This window comes from Rhamphochromis longiceps, linkage group LG14, assembly GCF_057381845.1.
Source record: "Rhamphochromis longiceps isolate RC_006_pf linkage group LG14, R_longiceps_female_GT1.1, whole genome shotgun sequence".
Classification (NCBI taxonomy): Eukaryota; Metazoa; Chordata; class Actinopteri; order Cichliformes; family Cichlidae; genus Rhamphochromis; species Rhamphochromis longiceps.
Window position 1 is genome coordinate 36,532,080 of NC_140570.1, and position 18,476 is coordinate 36,550,555.

General features: G+C 42.4%; 1 protein-coding gene across 3 annotated transcripts; it reads left to right on the forward strand.

Moving 5' to 3' along the window:
- Window positions 1-581: 581 nt before the first annotated feature.
- LOC146654597 (uncharacterized) lies at window positions 582-18,305 on the forward strand. 3 transcript variants are annotated; one of them, XM_085380398.1, is made up of 6 exons: window positions 582-923; window positions 1,581-4,542; window positions 9,709-9,908; window positions 10,952-11,073; window positions 12,496-12,610; window positions 15,753-18,305. In XM_085380398.1, exons 2-6 carry the CDS (start codon window positions 2,148-2,150, stop codon window positions 15,882-15,884), a joined length of 2,964 nt encoding a protein of 987 aa, XP_085236524.1. In that variant the 5' UTR covers window positions 582-923; window positions 1,581-2,147; the 3' UTR covers window positions 15,885-18,305. The 3 variants fall into 3 exon arrangements, with proteins under 3 accessions (XP_085236524.1, XP_085236525.1, XP_085236526.1); XM_085380399.1 differs by lacking the exon at window positions 15,753-18,305 and adding an exon at window positions 14,016-14,079; XM_085380400.1 differs by lacking the exons at window positions 9,709-9,908; window positions 10,952-11,073; window positions 12,496-12,610; window positions 15,753-18,305 and adding an exon at window positions 4,667-4,875.
- Window positions 18,306-18,476: the final 171 nt, after the last annotated feature.

Below are 18,476 nucleotides of genomic sequence, written 5' to 3' on the forward strand. Positions count from 1 at the left end.
TAAGTATTTTCAGAGAAAGCTGCTTGTCATATCTCAGGAATACATCAGAGAAACCGGGAGTGTGCCCAGAAAAAGCAAAAGTAGCCATATTTTTCTGTGATTTGTTACTTTTTCTAATAGTTATATTAATTAACTCACCAGTCAATAATAATTTTGCTACTGGGATTCTTTCACTTGTACTTAAAAAACACATTTCGTCTAAAATGTCCCATTTTGTTTGGTTGTTTTTTCAGAATAAACACATTTAAACTATTTTAATGGGGAATGGTTAAAATTCCAGACACTGTGTTTTTATTACATGTTATATTCACCTCTGAAAATGTCAGAAATCAACGTACATATGATAAATATTGTGTTAAATTCTAGATCTAGGTCTGAAGCTCCCAGTAGCAAACAAATAGATTCTGTTTGTTCTATTTTAGACCAGTGTGTTCTTTCTCCCTAAGTGTGGCATCACGAACCCTCCATACACTTCCGCTCGCCTCACCTCTCCCTGCTCTGTGTGGCACGAATCACGCCTCCTATCAGTGAGTGGGCTGTAAGTCAAATTAGCTCTTCGTCATCCTGCTCGCTGTGCACACCGGAGGCTACTGCGGTAAGATGCGGCGGCGCACGATGCCGAGCCGCGGCGGATGAGATGATGCGCAATGGCTGAACGAGTCGGGAGAAGAGAGCGAAAAAAAAGAGGCTGTGCTCTGATTTAAACGATGGGACAGGACTGAATGGATGTTCGAGCGATTTGTAACGTTTGTGGTGCAGGCCGAGTAGAAAGATGAGGCGGCGCTGATTCCACTTTAGGATGCTCCAGAGCCCGAGAGGAGGGGGAATAGGCTTCGTCTGTAAACAATAAGGAAGCAGAGGGGCATTAAGTAAAGGACACTTAATCCAGAGCCTGGACCTGAGACCCCGGGGCTTCGAAAAAGGTAAGAAACAATGAGCACTCGGCTGTGGGCATCCCTCTCAGGACATGCTGGCTGGGAACACAGGTAGTGCTGGTACACTGTGTGGTTTGACGTGGCTCATCTTCATCACAGTGGTGCTGATAGGAGTAGGCTAAGTATGACATACGTGGCTCAAACCTATTTTCGTCGCTTATGTGGCGGGTTATTGATGCTCTTCGGGTAAATCCTTTAAGCTGTGTGGGCAGGAGAAGTGGATTTATGGGTTTATGGCCACCTGTGTTTCGTTTTTAGTCTACTGGATGATTGTGTGTGGCTGATGCAACAACTAATCTAATTCTCACCACAATGCAAATGGTGTCAGTTCCCATTTTCATATATATAAAAGAGCCTGTTTGGGTCGGAGTAGTGGGAAAAGAAGTCACTTTGGATTCAAATGCATGACCTCTGACAGACTCACACCTCCCACACTGACTTACAGCTGCAACCCATTGAGCCAAACCAAAGTGAAGTCAGCATTAAATAATTTTAATATTTAAGCTTTTTATTTATTTGCTGGATTGGGCCTCCTCTTGGCGGGATCCTTGCTCTTTAATCATATCACACTACCTTATAATAAGTCTGCACTATGAGTCTTTAATTTCCATGTTTGTTTTATTTATTTTACCCATTCCCCTGCAGGGTGCTCTGTGACAGCTGAGTCAGTCCTCAGTGAGGAGAGGACAGTGAACGGGGAGGGCGGCGAAGCTCTGGAGACAGCGTCACTGAGCGTCAGCCTGGAAGAAAACAAACTTCTCATTTCCCTTGCTCTCATCAGCACTGACAGCTGGACATCACACCTGCATGTTTCTCTTCTTCATCAGGAGACTTTCTAAGTTGAGGAGTTATAGATGCAAACAGTGGCAGGTCGCCCGTCAGAAAAACAACTGATTCTGTCTTCAGATGCAGTCAGAATAATCTGCTAAAATATGAGATTACAAGGAGATTCATCTCCCTCCGGCCATGTTAGGAAACATCGTCTTCGGTACCACTGTCAGAATTAATCAGTGAGAAATTTGTTTTAGCTGTTTCATAGTGCCCAGTGATGTTTTTCTAAATGATGATCTTTTTACCTTTGAGCTGTCAGGCTGTGAATCAAGAATAGATTCTTGATTGTGGCAGCGCTCCCTCTCACAAATGAGAATTGAACTTGAGCCGACAGGCTGCATTTTAATAAAGGATAAGCAAAAACCAACCAATAAAACCTAGATGAGGCCCACAACAAGCACTATGCTCCAGCAGAATAACAACAACAACTACCCGTGCCTGAGCATGTCAGGCTCTAGCCGGGAGATGCTCCAGAAATGCTCCAGAGCCTCTCTGCCCTTCCCCAGCCGACTGGAGCTGGGACTGGCCGATCTGCCGCTCATTCGGGGTCTCCGAGCCTGGGCCCTGTGTTCCAGGAATCGCCACAAGACTGCTAATCTGCTGGGAGGACAAGCACCCACAGCTCCTCCTGCAGGTCGAGGAAGTTCAGCGTCCTGCCCCAGGCCTGCAGATGTTTGCCTGAGTGGCGAGTGGAGTCGCATGGGATATGGGCTTCCGCTCGGGGTGGACAGTAGGCAGGCTGGAATCGGAGCTTTGGTAACAGTTGCCACTCTGAAGACCTCAGAGGGCAGCGGGAAGACTCAGACTCAGTGTTTGTTCCTCCGGACTGAGAAAGGAAGCTGTTTGTATTCAGCAGCTAAGCCCAACTCTGGAGTGACAACCAGTGCAGCATCCAGTGTGGTCGGAGGATGGCTGAGAGGAAAGACTGGAGTAGGAGGAGGACGCAGAGACACTCCAGCTGGGCCAACTCCACCGGCACAGACTGGAGCAAACCGGGTTAGGGTGCGATCGGGGCGGAGATGGAGGAAGTCTGGCAATGCAGCGTGCCGGGAGAAAACAGGCGTGAGCAGAGAGAGGCAGCAGAGGAGCAGGGAAGTTCCTGCTGGTGAAATCGCTGTGGAAGAAAGGCAGGAAGAGCAAGACAAAGGAGGCCTGGACTGTAAACAGTTTCCCACCCCACAGCAGGACAGCCGGCGAGCCAGATGCAGCCACAGCGTTTCTCCTAAATCCTGCGTCCAGTGTGGAAGGAGAGCACAGAGGAGGAAAAGCCAGGATGGACACGAGGGAGGCATCCCAAACAGGCTGAACAGTGAGGTGACGGGAATGAGGAAGGAAAGGCAAAAGAATGAAGAGGAGGATAAGGGAGGCCTCGGCAAGTTAGAGTCTTCCAGCTCTGTTTTGACTGAACTAAACCCTGACCTAGAATCTACCCGTTCTTACAGTGACTCCCACGACAGCTGCGATGTGGGAGAAACAAGAGAAACTGAGAGCAGCGAGGGGCAGAAGACACAAGCTTCTCAGAGCAAGGATGGCTATTCAGAGGAACAAGGGGACAGATACACTGAAGGAAATATCGTCACCCATGGACATTCTGGGTTGACTGATAATTTAAGACATAAGAACAGTGTTACTGAGAGAAAACCAAGTGAATGTCCCCGTGAAGAAGAAGAAGGGGCTAATGTAAACGGATTTTCTGATCTCGATGAAGCAGGTGAAGAATCAGAGAAAAGGGCTGAGTGTGCAGATGTTAAAGATGAAAAGGAGAACATCAGCGAGGCTCTTGATGAATTCTCCAGCTGGTGTGCAGTCTTTACGCCTGCCTCCAGCAGCACTGCAGTCTCCCTCACTTTTAACAAGTCAGCCGCACCCATAGAGGGCAGTGTCTGCAGTGCTGACCGTGAAACTTGTTGGGTTCAGGCTGAGCAGGAGAATCACGTTGAGGGGTATCAGCAAGAGGAAGAAAACTCTGAGGTAGAAGAACAGGCCAATGAGAAAACCACTGTGAATGAGGTATTGCATAATAAACCTCAATCTGTGTTTAAAAATGAGGAGGAAGTGTTACCTTCACCCCTCACAGATGGAGATCATTCCATCTCTGAGTCAGGCGAGAGGATTGTGGCAGACAAGAGCAGCAAATGTGGGACGAAAGATGAGCTGGAGTCAGAAGAAGGAAATTTAGAAGAGAGCCTCAATCCTGAACATGGAGACGGAGCTGGGGAAATTCGGAAGTCGGATGAATGTAAAGGAGAAGTCACACTCAAAGATAGTTATGAAGGGACAGAGATAAACCGTGCTTCAGAGGAAGACTGGAGGTTACAGGAGGTTGAAGATGAACACAGGAAGTGGGAGGAGGAGGATGGATACACCTGTGCACAAACAAGCAATGCCCCTGTTGAACCAAGTGGAGAGACTAACATCACTAACACTGCCTGCACCAATCTCCCCACCTCCCCTGCGCTCTCCCAGGCTAATCCTGCCCCTTCCCTGCCCACCCTGGGATCCATGGCAACCGGCCTGCCCTGTCAGGAGAGGGAGGAGGAGGCGGAGGCAGTCAGTGCAACAGCAGGAGACAGAGAAGGAGGCCAAGAAGGGAAGAGAAGAGAGCTGGAGGAGCAGGGTGAGGTGGAGAGTGGCTCCACCGTGGCCACTGACGAAGGGAGGAAGGAGGAGGAGGAAGATGAGTTTGGAGTGTTCATGCAGGCGGAGGGAGAGCCAGCCTGGAGCGAGGAGTTCACCATGTCTGCCTCAGTGCCTTGTGGGAGCAGAGAGAGTGTTGGTGAGTCTCGTGGTTGTTCATTCTCTGTCCCTTTCTGTGTTTACGAGCCAGGCTTTCCTCTCATTTTAGTATCTCTTTCACTCCTTTGGGATCTTTGGTAAATTTGCCTTTCTGTGTGCTGTAGGCTTGGATCTGTTGGTCCTGGACAACAAGGCTGACACAGAAAGGCTTCAGAGATTTTCAGAAAAAAGTCAGAAATGTGCAGATTTAGACTCTTTAACACTCTTTGTGTTGTGTTGGGGAAACAAAGAGTGAATGGCAACGACTCCCTCAGAGAATTAGTGCATTTTTAACCTTTTGTACACTTTGAGGAATGCAAGTGTACACAATCTGTTTTCAAGAAGCGCACAAGTAGTTATGCACAAGTGGGTATTTACTTTTATCTTTCCAAAATCCTGCTGCTGTTATAGTTTCTATTTTATGAAGATGTGTTTGCGGGGATAAAGCAGCTGGAAGTCCTTACTTAAACTGCATTACTATGTACTATTTAAATACTGCAGACTTAATTTTTACTGTTTGTTAACTCCCTCCTCAAGAATTGAGATCTAATTATCTGGATCTAAGTTAGTGTTTTATAGAGAACATCAAGATATTTTGCAGGTTTTTAATATTGTCGCCCTCAAAAGATCCATTCAAAAAAATAAAATAAAAACACTGGACTGAGATCAACTCCAAAAAGCAGTTGGGCCCTTCCTTATCTTTGGTACAACTTTTCCTACAAATCTACCTGATTCTTTTCGACTAATCCTGCTAACAAACCCATCTCAAAGCTTCCTGGGTACGCGGAATTAAAAAATATTGGACACCATCATTCAGTGCAAGAAGGTAATTGAGAAGAAAATATTTTTATTGGATTTTTTAAAGAACTGTATGATGAACAAAATAAAGCAGTGCTAGTACCTGAATCATAAATAAATGAATTTAATTAGTAGTCTGACAGTATGATGGCTCTTATCTGCTACACTCTTGAAGCAGACACGCGCAGGTATGTCAGATCTTTTACTCCTTGCGCCTCGTTGTTTTTCTCTCACAGCCGGTGTTAATCAGTCGTAATGATCCCTCATTCTGCTCCGTTTAGCTAATCACCTAAATCATGTTAAGCCCAGTTTCCACAGGGGGGCTAAATGAGGCTGTGCTGAGGTTGGTGCATAATTATGTCTCAGTCTGTTCTACTGAAAAGTTTATTTTAACATGTTGCTGATGGCTTATCAGTCTTAACATTTATCATCAGAGGGACTGATGTATGTAAAAGGGCAAAAATTAAAGGACCAGCTATAAAACCTAAAGGCTTGCTTCACCCACATTACTTATGCATATTTTCACACTTATCTGGCCTTTTAGTTTATTTTGGTTTTAATTATTAGTAATTAAAATGGGCTTTCAATAAACATGTGAGTTACAGTAGCAAATGTTCATATTAAACATGGCTGAAGTTGTTTTTTTCTATCTGTGGCTCTGTATGATGTCACTTATGATGGGCATCCCTAATAAGGCAATCTCAGGCACTGAAGCCCCACCCACATTCTGTTTAAGCATCTCAATGAGGGCCAGCCAATCAGGAAAATGCTGGCTTAAAAGGAGGAGGAGATAAATCTACTTGTTTCACACAGTGGATAAAGTGAAGTAGTTCACCATGACCCAAAAGTCTTTTAATAAATAGCTACAGTACTAAGATGGAGACAGAAACTTCAACAGACAAGAATGAGTGTAACAAACACCTTTCATAGCATTTGCAAACAGAGGTCTGGCTGTGCCTGTGTGAAATCTGGGAAAATACATATTATAAATCTACACTGAATATAACAACAAGGTTGAAAAAAATAGCTTGAAATAAAAGTAGTGAGAGGCAGAAAAAACATGGAAAAACATTTGATTGGAAGTGTGTTCCGGAACAGATTGTTTTAACTCATTCCTCCATAATGATACATTTGATCCCTCAGTGTATATCAATAAAGATGCCGTTTGAAGGGTACCTGCAAAGGCAGCGACCACCCTCACTAACATGTGATGCAAACTTAGTCAATTTGTTCTGTAAACAGGCCTGAAATGGGGGTAAAGAGTTAAAGTAAGGCAGCCTGATAATCATACAGCTAAAACACATGCTGTAACTTAGATGACGTAAATAAGTTGTTGACCAGTAGTACTTTTAATCTTGTGATAAATATGCAGAGTTCTTTCTTGCCTTGGTAGGCATCACTTACCAGCACAGTGGAAATAAGACTGTAGTTTGTCCTGACCTGGATTCCTAACTGATCTCCCCGTCTCACTACACGGTATTAATCATTCAGAGTCGAGCTAAGAGAGGGGGAGGAAGCAAACAGGCCAGTGAGCTCTCCTGTTAGCCTCAGGTTATTGGGCAACGGGTGAAAAGGAAACAGTCTCACAGACAAGTGTCTGATAGATACATCGTCGGATAAATACACCGAGCAATGGAGAGCGACGTGTAGATGTGTCAAAGCAGCAGGGATCGAAGAGAGATACAAATATTCGCTGAAATGTTTCCACGCAGTGAGATGTCGCGGTGAGATTAAAGTCCAACATACAAACTCAAAGAGTCCCGCAGAGTCTGGTACAGCAGGCAACTTTTTAAGCAACAGCAGGAAGCAGTCACAGCCATAGACAACACAATGATACGACAAGGTGATTAACAGAATAATAAATGCAAGTTGTCTTGCTGTGCTGCTGACAAATAGAAAGCTGAAGAGCTACTAAAACTGTGGGTTTTAATTCTGGCACATCTAATAATAATTTAAAATATTAGCATGGTGCCTCCGTAACCAAGATTTACAGGTGTCCCCTAAATGCATCACATGCAAGAAAAACAAAGTTTGCTTTGGATGTTACATTCGGTGGAAAAAGGAACTCCCCATCAATCAGACGACCTCCTATTAACAAGAACTGGGAAACAGTGGGAAGGAAAAACTCCCTTTTAACAGGAAGAACCCTCCAGTGGAAGGGAGGGGCAGCACTGGACAGGACAGGACTGGTCAACAGTATTTTGGATGCACATATTGTCTGTCCATCCATCTTCTGAACTGCTTTTCCAGTTCTTGGTCACAGAAGACTAAAGTCTGTTCCAGGTGTCGCATGAAAAATACTGTACCTCCCTTTAAAAAGCATCAGGTCTATTTTATAGGTTAGCTGCATCCATCTGCACAGAGCACGTGAGGACGACAGGAACGGCTTAGTCTGCAACAGTAAGACTCCATGAATTGAAACCATCTAAAGCATCTTAGAAACTTGTCAAGGTTTAAGTAGACTGAATAAACAGTTAGTGAAGATATGCAAAGATCAGACAGAGATTTCTTAAATTATTAGTTGGATGTGTTGTAGGGTCTGTAGAATTTAATTTAATTTTCCAGCATTTAAAAACGATTGTGGACATTTGTACAAAACAGTTATTGGGATTCTTCATTCATTTGGATAAACTGGCCCCGTTTGGAAGCCGTCCTAGTAATTATTGTCACCTTTAGCACCAATGCTGCTGTTGCTGTATTATAATACAGGGTTAATGCCCATTATTGTCCTTTAAGAGCATCGAAAGCACATACTACAGGGAGTGCAGAATTATTAGGCAAGTTGTATTTTTGAGGAATAATGTTATTATTGAACAACAACCATGTTCTCAATGAACCCAGAAAACTCATTAATATCAAAGCTGAATGTTTTTGGAAGTAGTTTTTAGTTTGTTTTTAGTTTTAGCTATTTTAGGGGGATATCTGTGTGTGCAGGTGACTATTACTGTGCATAATTATTAGGCAACTTAACAAAAAACAAATATATACCCATTTCAATTATTTATTTTTACCAGTGACACCAATATAACATCTCCACATTCACAAATATACATTTCTGACATTCAAAAACAAAACAAAAACAAATCAGCGACCAATATAGCCACCTTTCTTTGCAAGGACACTCAAAAGCCTGCCATCCATGGATTCTGTCAGTGTTTTGATCTGTTCACCATCAACATTGCGTGCAGCAGCAACCACAGCCTCCCAGACACTGTTCAGAGAGGTGTACTGTTTTCCCTCCTTGTAAATCTCACATTTGATGATGGACCACAGGTTCTCAATGGGGTTCAGATCAGGTGAACAAGGAGGCCATGTCATTAGTTTTTCTTCTTTTATACCCTTTCTTGCCAGCCACGCTGTGGAGTACTTGGACGCGTGTGATGGAGCATTGTCCTGCATGAAAATCATGTTTTTCTTGAAGGATGCAGACTTCTTCCTGTACCACTGCTTGAAGAAGGTGTCTTCCAGAAACTGGTAGTAGGACTGGGAGTTGAGCTTGACTCCATCCTCAACCCGAAAAGGCCCCACAAGCTCATCTTTGATGATACCAGCCCAAACCAGTACTCCACCTCCACCTTGCTGGCGTCTGAGTCGGACTGGAGCTCTCTGCCCTTTACCAATCCAGCCACGGGCCCATCCATCTGGCCCATCAAGACTCACTCTCATTTCATCAGTCCATAAAACCTTAAAAAAATTAGTCGTGAGATATTTCTTGGCCCAGTCTTGACGTTTCAGCTTGTGTGTCTTGTTCAGTGGTGGTCGTCTTTCAGCCTTTCTTACCTTGGCCATGTCTCTGAGTATTGCACACCTTGTGCTTTTGGGCACTCCAGTGATGTTGCAGCTCTGAAATATGGCCAAACTGGTGGCAAGTGGCATCTTGGCAGCTGCACGCTTGACTTTTCTCAGTTCATGGGCAGTTATTTTGTGCCTTGGTTTTTCCACACGCTTCTTGCGACCCTGTTGACTATTTTGAATGAAACGCTTGATTGTTCGATGATCACGCTTCAGAAGCTTTGCAATTTTGAGACTGCTGCATCCCTCTGCAAGATATCTCACTATTTTTGACTTTTCTGAGCCTGTCAAGTCCTTCTTTTGACCCATTTTGCCAAAGGAAAGGACGTTGCCTAATAATTATGCTCACCTGATATAGGGTGTTGATGTCATTAGACCACACCCCTTCTCATTACAGAGATGCGCATCACCTAATATGCTTAATTGGTAGTAGGCTTTCGAGCCTATACAGCTTGGAGTAAGACAACATGCACGAAGAGGATGATGTGGACAAAATACTCATTTGCCTAATAATTCTGCACTCCCTGTATGTACTAAGACTTAATGTGCATGTGCCTGTGTGTGTGTTTGATAACAGCACTTGGGAAGCATGTTATCACCAGTGAGTCGACCCTCTGGACGCCAGGCAAGACGGACAGCTCGTTCCACCAGTCAGGCGACACCTGGACAGCCTTCCCTCAGGATTCATCAGATGAAGGTGGAGACGTTGTGGAGCAGTGGTGGCCAGCCAGTGCTGTGGAGGAGAGGAGAGACAGACTCTCAGCCAATCAGAACCTGGTACAGTTGTCCTTCAGTAACTGCTATAAAAACGGTTCTGTTTGTTCAGTAAGAGCTAAAGTGGCCATTACATCCACTTCACTGAGTCCACAAACTCCTCAGGATTGGTTCATTTGTGTCACAGCATTGAATTTCTGTCTTGCGTGGTTTGTCTCTGTGACTCTAACCTCTGTTTGCACTTCCTGTACCATCGATCAGGGATGCTCGGTGGATTCAGGGAGTTATTTGTGTAGTTACTCAGTCCCCTGTGGATCATGCAGTAGAAAAGAATTATTCAAGTTTAAATCTATGCATTATTTGCTCCATCTGCTATTCTTAGTGTCTGGTAGATATAGCTGGCCCTGGGTGAAATGTACAAAAACCTTCGTGTGTGTATTGTATCTTGGCTATAACTTAGAGAAGGAGTTTAGTTTCACGTCCAAATCTCTGTTCATGCAGGATTTGTTTTTTGGTGAGAGATGGGGTGATTTTAGTGTTATCTGTGTGGGTCACTAATTTTTATCCAGTTGAAAGTGTATATGTCTGTACCTAAAATTTCCCCCTTTTTCTCAGTTGGCTGTGCCATTACCATGGAAACACGGCTCACCCTGATGTAACCCTGCAGGAGGAGTGACTAAGTTTTATGAGTAAAAATTAATCAGTATTTTCTCCAGCGTTATAACTCACATTACCCCAGCTTCTTTTTTTTTTTCTCCTTAAAAATAAAATTTAAAAATAAGAAGTCAGCACTGCGGGGAGAGTCTCCCAGTGGACATTAAGCACAGTGCAAAGATGCAGATGAAAAATGAGCCCTGCCCAAAACTGCAGTGAAGCAGAGTGAGAGGAGACTGGCTGTTTTTAAATAAGTTGGTTCATGTGCCTGTGGTGCCACAAGGAGACCTTTATGAAAATAAAGTATTAACTTTTCATGTAATGAACCATAAATGCATATTTTTTTCCTAAATGCTGCAAATGTGTTTTTGATGCTTGTGTTTTGACTGTTTTCTTGCGGTGTGCTGAGCTCTCAAGCTGTATTTGATGAGCTCTCTCTGTATTTACTGCAGGCGGCTGTCTTTGCTGAAGCCTTCCCCTCATTTACTGGTTCATCCTCAAGTGACTCCTGTGACCTCAGTACTGTTCCCACACTGAGCCAGCTCCTCAGAGGCGGAGCAAGCCACGACCAGGGGTAGGTGAACCGTGCTGACGAAGGCCATCATGTGTATCGATGACTCTAGATAAAAGATGGATGGGAATAAACCTAAGAACCTGAGTGAAGTCGGTGCACAAGTACCTTCAATGTACATTCTTCAGCTCTCTTTATCCATGCCATCAGTAAACACTTTCCTGGTTTCAATCATTAGTTTCAGCTTTCACCAAAGACAGCACAAGTTTAATTTAGTAACGTGTGTTTCCCACCATTTCCCACAAGGATAAGCAGAAGAGATTAGATGGGATGTTTCCCACTAGTGTCTAGAAGGATGATAAAGTAGGCTGTGATTCAGGGCTAATGAAACCAGTCATAAATTCTGTTTTGATTTCTATATTGTTGCATAAGTACTCTGTACTGAATGGATCAGACCCCCAAAATCATCAGACTCAGTTTTACTCCTGCAAATTTTTATGATTGTATTTTGACAGATTGTCATCCTTCACCAAACTCCAAATTGATTTGATAAAAGAGAACAACAAGATCTTTTTAGATCTTTCTCATAAATATTGAACTTTTTCTTCTTCATAAAACTATTCCATAAATTCACCATTTTAACAGAAATACTGTGTTTTCCTTACATAATGTTGACTCTTTTTCTTAAATATTCATACTTGTTTTTAAAGAAAATACTTGTAACAATTACCAAAAACTATCATTCAGGGAAACTTTCATTTTAAACAATCTGTATGGGGTTCATTTAAAAAAAAATATCATTATACATACAAGTCCTTTTTTAATGGAATTATTCACAAAATTACCTCCTTGTCCCTCCAACACTGAATTTCTCTAAATCATTTGTGTCATTTTACTCGAGTCAAACAGGAATGAATACAAAATGCATAATTTGATGTTCTTTTATGGTGTCGGTGGTTTTACGAGATAAAACACTATACGTTGACAAGTTGAAAGAAAATGTGGCCACCTAGTGGTGACTGTGTGAAGTGCAACTACATTTCAAGGAACTGTTAGAATTTGTACCCCTGGACAGCCTAATAGGAGCAACCCTTGAATTTCAGATATGCTTACAGAACAAAATGACTGGGTTGGTGAGGGTGCTCTCTGCCTGTGCAGCTACCCTTGAAAAAACCTGGGAACTATTCTAGTGGTCGTAAAACCACCTTCTGTGGTCACAAACAAAGATGACCATGCTGACCACACTGTCACATAGGACAGAGAAAGAAACGTACTTCTATCCCAAAGGTTCGCCACAGCAGATTGCATCCATATTGGATTGTGTAGAAGTTTTACACCACATACCCTCCTCTTTATCCAGGCTTGTGACCCCTGAGCTTTTGACTCCTATACAGAATCTTGATCTTGAATCTTTGAAAAGCAATCATTTAAAACAAATGTTCTTCTTGTGCATGAAATCGTGTGTCTGTGTCTTTGAACCTTTAGGCTGTTGGACAGTTTCCATGACTTGAACAAAATGATCGGCCAGAGATATAAGAGAGCCAACGGCGTGTCTCGTAACCTGCTGCTGAAGACTTTACACCTGGAGCAGCCGCACACTGTGAGTAAAGACCGACACCATGCACATGGAAATGCGAGCCCAGCAGCTTTGGAGACGAGTGCGTCTTAATCGCTCGCTGCGGACATGTTTCAGTGTTCACAATCTGATAGAAAACACTTAAGAAATCAAATTTTACAGCAAATGTTCCGTCTCTTTACTCATAATTTGCTGCAGGGGAATTAGCACAGAGCACTTAGTGTTCACTTTCAATTTGTGAAGCTTCGCGGTTGTTAAATTGAATTCGTCAACACAGCCTTAACATGTAACACGAACTGATAGTGCTGTTTGACCGATAGCCTTGAAACCTGCAGCCTCATTCAAATGATGCGACTGCTGTTTTATGCAGAACGCTCAGTACACGAACAGCCCCGGGCGCGCTGCTGAACCGAGTCACATCAGAAAGCTACAAGGCACCTTCAAAATATGCAAGTGTGGGGTTTACCCGTCCACTGTGTGACTGCTTGCTACAGGCCAGAAGCAGCAATCAACATTATCACAGTGCATGAAATGTGAATTTAATGATCATTTTATCTATGCTTCTTTTTTCACTTGTCCCTGCTTCGTTATATTTTAAACTGGGTTACAGCAGAGGGCCAATTTGCAGCAGCAGATAAATCATCTCATCACAAAGGTCTTATTTTACTCAATTATAGTTTTTGTCGTTAATTTTTCCACAATGCTGCATCTTTCACTCTACATAAATTCAAATATAAGTTATTGCTGTTTAGTTACTTTGCTACTGAATGTGGTGTGAAAATACCACTTTTTGGTTTTCATTATCATTTGACTGGGGTGTTATTTTCTAATCGAGCAATTATTAAATTATAAAGTCTTCAGTAACCTTTCTAATTAACAATTCAGACATAAAGATAGAAGACTGAGAATAGTTCTATGTGATAACGTTTATGATGTTTTGAATTTTTAAAGAAAGGTAACTGATTTAAAAAAAAATCAAATTGAGACTGGTACGATAAAATTATGCTAAGCTAGGAACTACAAAAGCTAAAACCTCTGCAGATTAACAAAATAGCCAAGGTTATTGATACAAGCTACAAGAAATTACCACCGGGATGGGCTATAATAGAGGAATATTGTTAGACACATTGAGAAAACAAACAAAAGAGGTGTGGAGATTTAAGGTAATTGGAAGGAATGACCAAAAAAAGGAGAAGCAAAGTGTTGCTGTTTAAGGTTAAAGATGCCCTCGGCTGAAAAGAGACGGGACTTGAGGTAGTATATTTGAAATCTGGGTTATATCCAGATGTGCAAACGTGCAGCGCTGACATGGGGGCCTACAGTTTATCAGACAATAGATGTTTACATGTGTCGTACTGGCTGTGCAGCAATGATAAAGCATGCACAAATCAAATGTTCACTGAAGGTCAAAGTGATATTGTTTACGCAGGCGACAACAGTGGAGGACAGGATGAAGTAGGGTGGTGTTTCAGCTGTCGGGTGTTTAGTGCAAGCCAAAATTTGAAGGTGAACTTTTATTTTGTTTATTTCTGCAGAAAATAGTCTGAAATGTTGTCAGTATGTCTTTTGATTGCAGGCACTTTTGCAGCATCTGGACCTAACGCAGTACCTTCAGCAGTCTCGCTGCCTCTGGTTCAGATCGAGTGCTCTTTTGAAGTAGGCCACGTTTCTGTCAGAGGGGATGTTTGCTGTCTCTTCGGCTCCCTTGTTAGCGTTACCTAGATTTTCCTGATAGATGGCTCTGTTTGGCACAGGAATGTCTTTTTCCATATTTTTCAGATAACTTCCCTTGCTCACAAATTTTGTAATCCTCCTCACTACCAATCAAAGCTGCCAATGTGAACAAATATGTTCAATTTCAATTTGATTAATTGCTTTTTGTAAGTTGTATATTGCAGTAAATATAGCTGACAGTGCTTTACTCAGGAAAGGGGTTTGGTAGGTGGCCTCTTTCTGTAACAGCTGTGTTTTGTTTGATCCAAAAAGATCTGATGCCTTTTAAAGTAACATTTGTAGCTTGCTTTAGAGGAACTGTGTCGAAATGCTTTATATAATCTCTACAGACTTATTAGAACTGGATGATTGATGTGGAGCCAGGACAGCTAGAGTCAAATAATGGGTTTTTATCTGGAGTAATCTATATTTGGTGGTATGGCTCTGAAAAAAGCTGTGGTTGGGTTGCAAATCAGGCTGCAGATCCACAGCATGTATTTCTTGCCCGTAAGAGGATCAGCTGAACCATCAGCTGATTGGAGCTTTTATCAATATCAGCTGATCTTGTGACAGAGCTCGACTTTACGGTCTGCCTGAACTACTGCTAATGGTTCATGCTCATTATAGGTATTACTACATTTTAAACTGACAACATAGCAGTGTAATCACTGACTGTAACTCACCGCCATAGATATCGTGTGTTATATGATGGCTATGTGACAAGCAGGTTGTGGACGCAAACTCAGAACAACTGGAAACAGGAATGAACTTAAAAAAAAACAGTTTTAAAACTGAATATTCATATTAATACAAAATCTAAAGCAAGAGCAAAGAATTCAAATACTAGCAAGCTTCAAGGAGACACAGAACAAGGAGATGCACGGCCATGAGGGACAATCTGACAAGGAAAAAGGACAGACTCAAACAATAGATTCAAGATAACAAAGGGAAAAGTAGCAGGTGGCAGCATAGCTGAGGACACTTGCACCAGCAGAATTCTGGGTACGATCCGGTGATGTTGATGTTTTCCAGATTTGTGTGTTTATGTGTGCGTTTGCAGATCCAAATGGAAGTTTTGTTATAAGGAGTTCAACTCTCACATTAGAAATCTCAGTTTATTTACAGATCAGGCGTCCTGAAAGAGAGAGGGGAGTGTGAGGTGTTTTTTCTACAAGGTTGTCAGTGCTCCCCCTCCTCGTCTGGGCTCACACCTCACAGTTCTGATAATTGGTCTTCATTGTAAGATCCGCAGGGAAACCACGCTCACATCTGCTGTGTCATCCTAATCAGAGCTAATGGCACTGTGGGCTTTGAGCCTACGACAAGTCAATAATTCTATAATTATGGATTTGATTTTATCATTTGTTCATATTTGTTGTAACCTTCTCTCTGGCTAGTTGATAAACTACGCTGTAGTCAGCTGTGTTGCTGATTTTAGTTTTCATCTTTGCAGGAAAGCAGACCTGCTTCCTCGACAGCAAACTGCCGCCTCTCCCCTGGCCTCCCCTCAGCCAATCAGCATGCTCAACATGCCGCTGCTAAGCGACGGCTGTCCTATGACTACAACAGGAACATCATGGAGTAACTCTGTGGACCTCAGCTCTGGTTTGGCTGTCAGCATTCACAATGAAGGACTCCAGGCTTTAACATGTTTCCCGAGGCTCCGGATTCACAGCATGTTAAACTGCAAGTCAAGCACTCATCGACCTGCTGACTCTTTGCACACTTCCTGGTTATTTAAGCCTGAGACAGTGAGGAGAGCTGGTGTCTCCTCCACCACCTGCTGATGTATACTGGGGGAGTGGTTTTTTTTATATCACGTGTTCATCACCTTGTTCACTATCACCACTACCACCCATTAAGTCTCCACCTTATCTACTGAGATTCTTTGGAGCATTGTGACCCGTTACAAGGTACACGCCGCCACCTTAAAGGCACTCTAATTTTTTCCTCCATAAACAGAAATAGATCTGAAGTACCACTGCTTTTTGTCTCAAGGGTAGAATAAATATAAAGGAGATAAAACTCACATGGGGTGAACTTAAATAATAAAAATAAATATTTAAGGCAGAAGAAGTCACTTTGATGAGTGACGAAACGTTTCTCCCACTGAAATCGCTACGTCCAGATGAACAGAATCAACCTTTTGGGGTATATAAGACAACGTTTTACACACATTGGCGGCCCTGTTATTCATGATTTTGGAACTCTGACATGCCGGTTGTTTAGCTTTCATTTGCAGTCTCTCGTTTTTTGTCGTGCAGATATGGAAGAGTGTAATTGGGGCAAAAAGTTATTGCCTCCAGTGTTGCTGATCTAACAGTCAAACAAAATAATATTGCACTACACTACAGTTTAAATTTGAAATAGATTTTTTTATTAAGTAGGAAAATCCCAGTTCTGAAAAAATGGCATTCTTCATATACTATATGCTGTATACTGTAAGCATATTCATAGAATATGTCAGGCTGAAAGGGGAAAAACATCTGGGGTTATTGGTTAAGTTTCAAGCCATTTATAACTCATGAAGACACAGCTTTACTTCATGCAAGGGGCCTTTAAGGCTTCTCCTTATTTCCTGTCATGTATATACTCTTACATTGATGGATGCTCGTGTTAAACATGGGTTCAAATATTGAGCCTAAAGCTCTGACGTCAGACTACTCCAAACACACTTTTTTTTCTACTTTTTTCCTACATATCATTTCAGTCACACAGGTGTGGCTGTGAGCACTAAAGCCCCGCCTACCTGTGTTCAAACCAATCAGGAGAGGCTCTAATACAGCTTTCAGACGGAGTATGAGCTGGGCGGCTGCATCAATGGCCAGTGTGAATTTTGAATGAGCAGAACAGGTACAAGACAAACTGTGTCAACATGACATTTTAAATTACCCAAGCATCTGTACTTTTCAGCTATTTCAAATTGGACTAATAAGCGATTGTGATGGAGGCATACATGTCTGTATTATTGAGTGCCAAGTCAGGTAAATGGGAACTATCCAGAAAACTAGATTTGTAGTTATATTTCCAGCCACGTTTTATGAAAGTAGCATAAAGTTCCAGTCTTCCTCCCGGAAAAGATCTCTGGGTTTAATTAGAGAAGAAGACTCGATGACACGATGCTTGTTTTTGTTCTGTAGCTCCATTAATGTGGTGGCCTGACCCTTTGTAACAGCTTCACTCCTCCTCAGTTTTCCTGTCTGTAGCACCTCTACAGATGTCACCATCACCTGGATTCATGCACACGTTCAGTAGAAGTAACAGAAAAACCTTTTGTCTAGTCGTGTCATCACACAGAAGATCAAAGTTGAGCATTGTTATTTTTTTCAAAAGCCTAGAGCAGATATAATAATGAGTACTAAAGAAAGATCAAGACTTTTTGTTTTAATTTTGTTTACATTTGACATTTTGATGCATGTGCTTTCATTGTGTATTTGCTACTGAAAAGCCAGTGACAGGAACAGGTCTCAACTTTGTTCTGGTTCCTCAGAGAAACAAGTTTGTCTTCCAGTTAGTGCCAACAGAGAAAGTGCCAATGTTTACGAGGTTACGGAAGTGATTTCAGGAGGAAATGTTTGTCTTGTTTCTCAAACACACTGAAGTGGACTCAACAAAAGCATGTGATGTTCCACCTTTTTCTTTCTTTGTCTTTCTGTCTCGCTTCTTGTCTGCCGAATGTTTCAGTACATTCGTTTTAGTTCAGCGCTGTTCTGTAGTCGAGTCCACTTCATGGGCAAAACTTGAATTTAGCTGCCAGTCAAAATGATATTTTATGAGAATATTGTTCACATTATGCCGATCATGCGCCGCGTTTCTAATTTGTGTCACCTCAGAAAACTTTAAGTCGCTCTGTTGTGTATTTCAATTGTTAACTCTGTCATCTGTGATGAAATTCAGAATCAGTCGTGTGTGTGTGTGTGTGTGTGTGTGTGTGTGTGTGTGTGTGTGTGTGTGTGTGTGTGTGTGTGTGTGTGTGTGTGTGTGTGTGTGTGTGTGTGTGTGTGCGCGCGCCATTTATACAACATTCAAATTCTTGAAAAAATTGGATATTTTCTGTCACAATGAGGAGGATCCAGCTGTCACCTTGTTGACTGATGTAATAAAATGATACTGCGTGCTGGCTAATGCTTCCTCCTGACATGCAGAATTATGTGACCTGTTGATTTCATGAAGAGGG

Excerpts from the sequence above, each read along its gene's own strand:
- LOC146654597 (XM_085380398.1), top strand. The coding sequence starts at position 2,148 with ATGAGGCCCACAACAAGCACTATGCTCCAGCAGAATAACAACAACAAC. Across the intron at positions 9,909-10,951 it reads TCTCAGCCAATCAGAACCTG|GCGGCTGTCTTTGCTGAAGC; the intron begins GTACAGTTGTCC and ends TATTTACTGCAG. Across the intron at positions 11,074-12,495 it reads GGAGCAAGCCACGACCAGGG|GCTGTTGGACAGTTTCCATG; the intron begins GTAGGTGAACCG and ends TTGAACCTTTAG.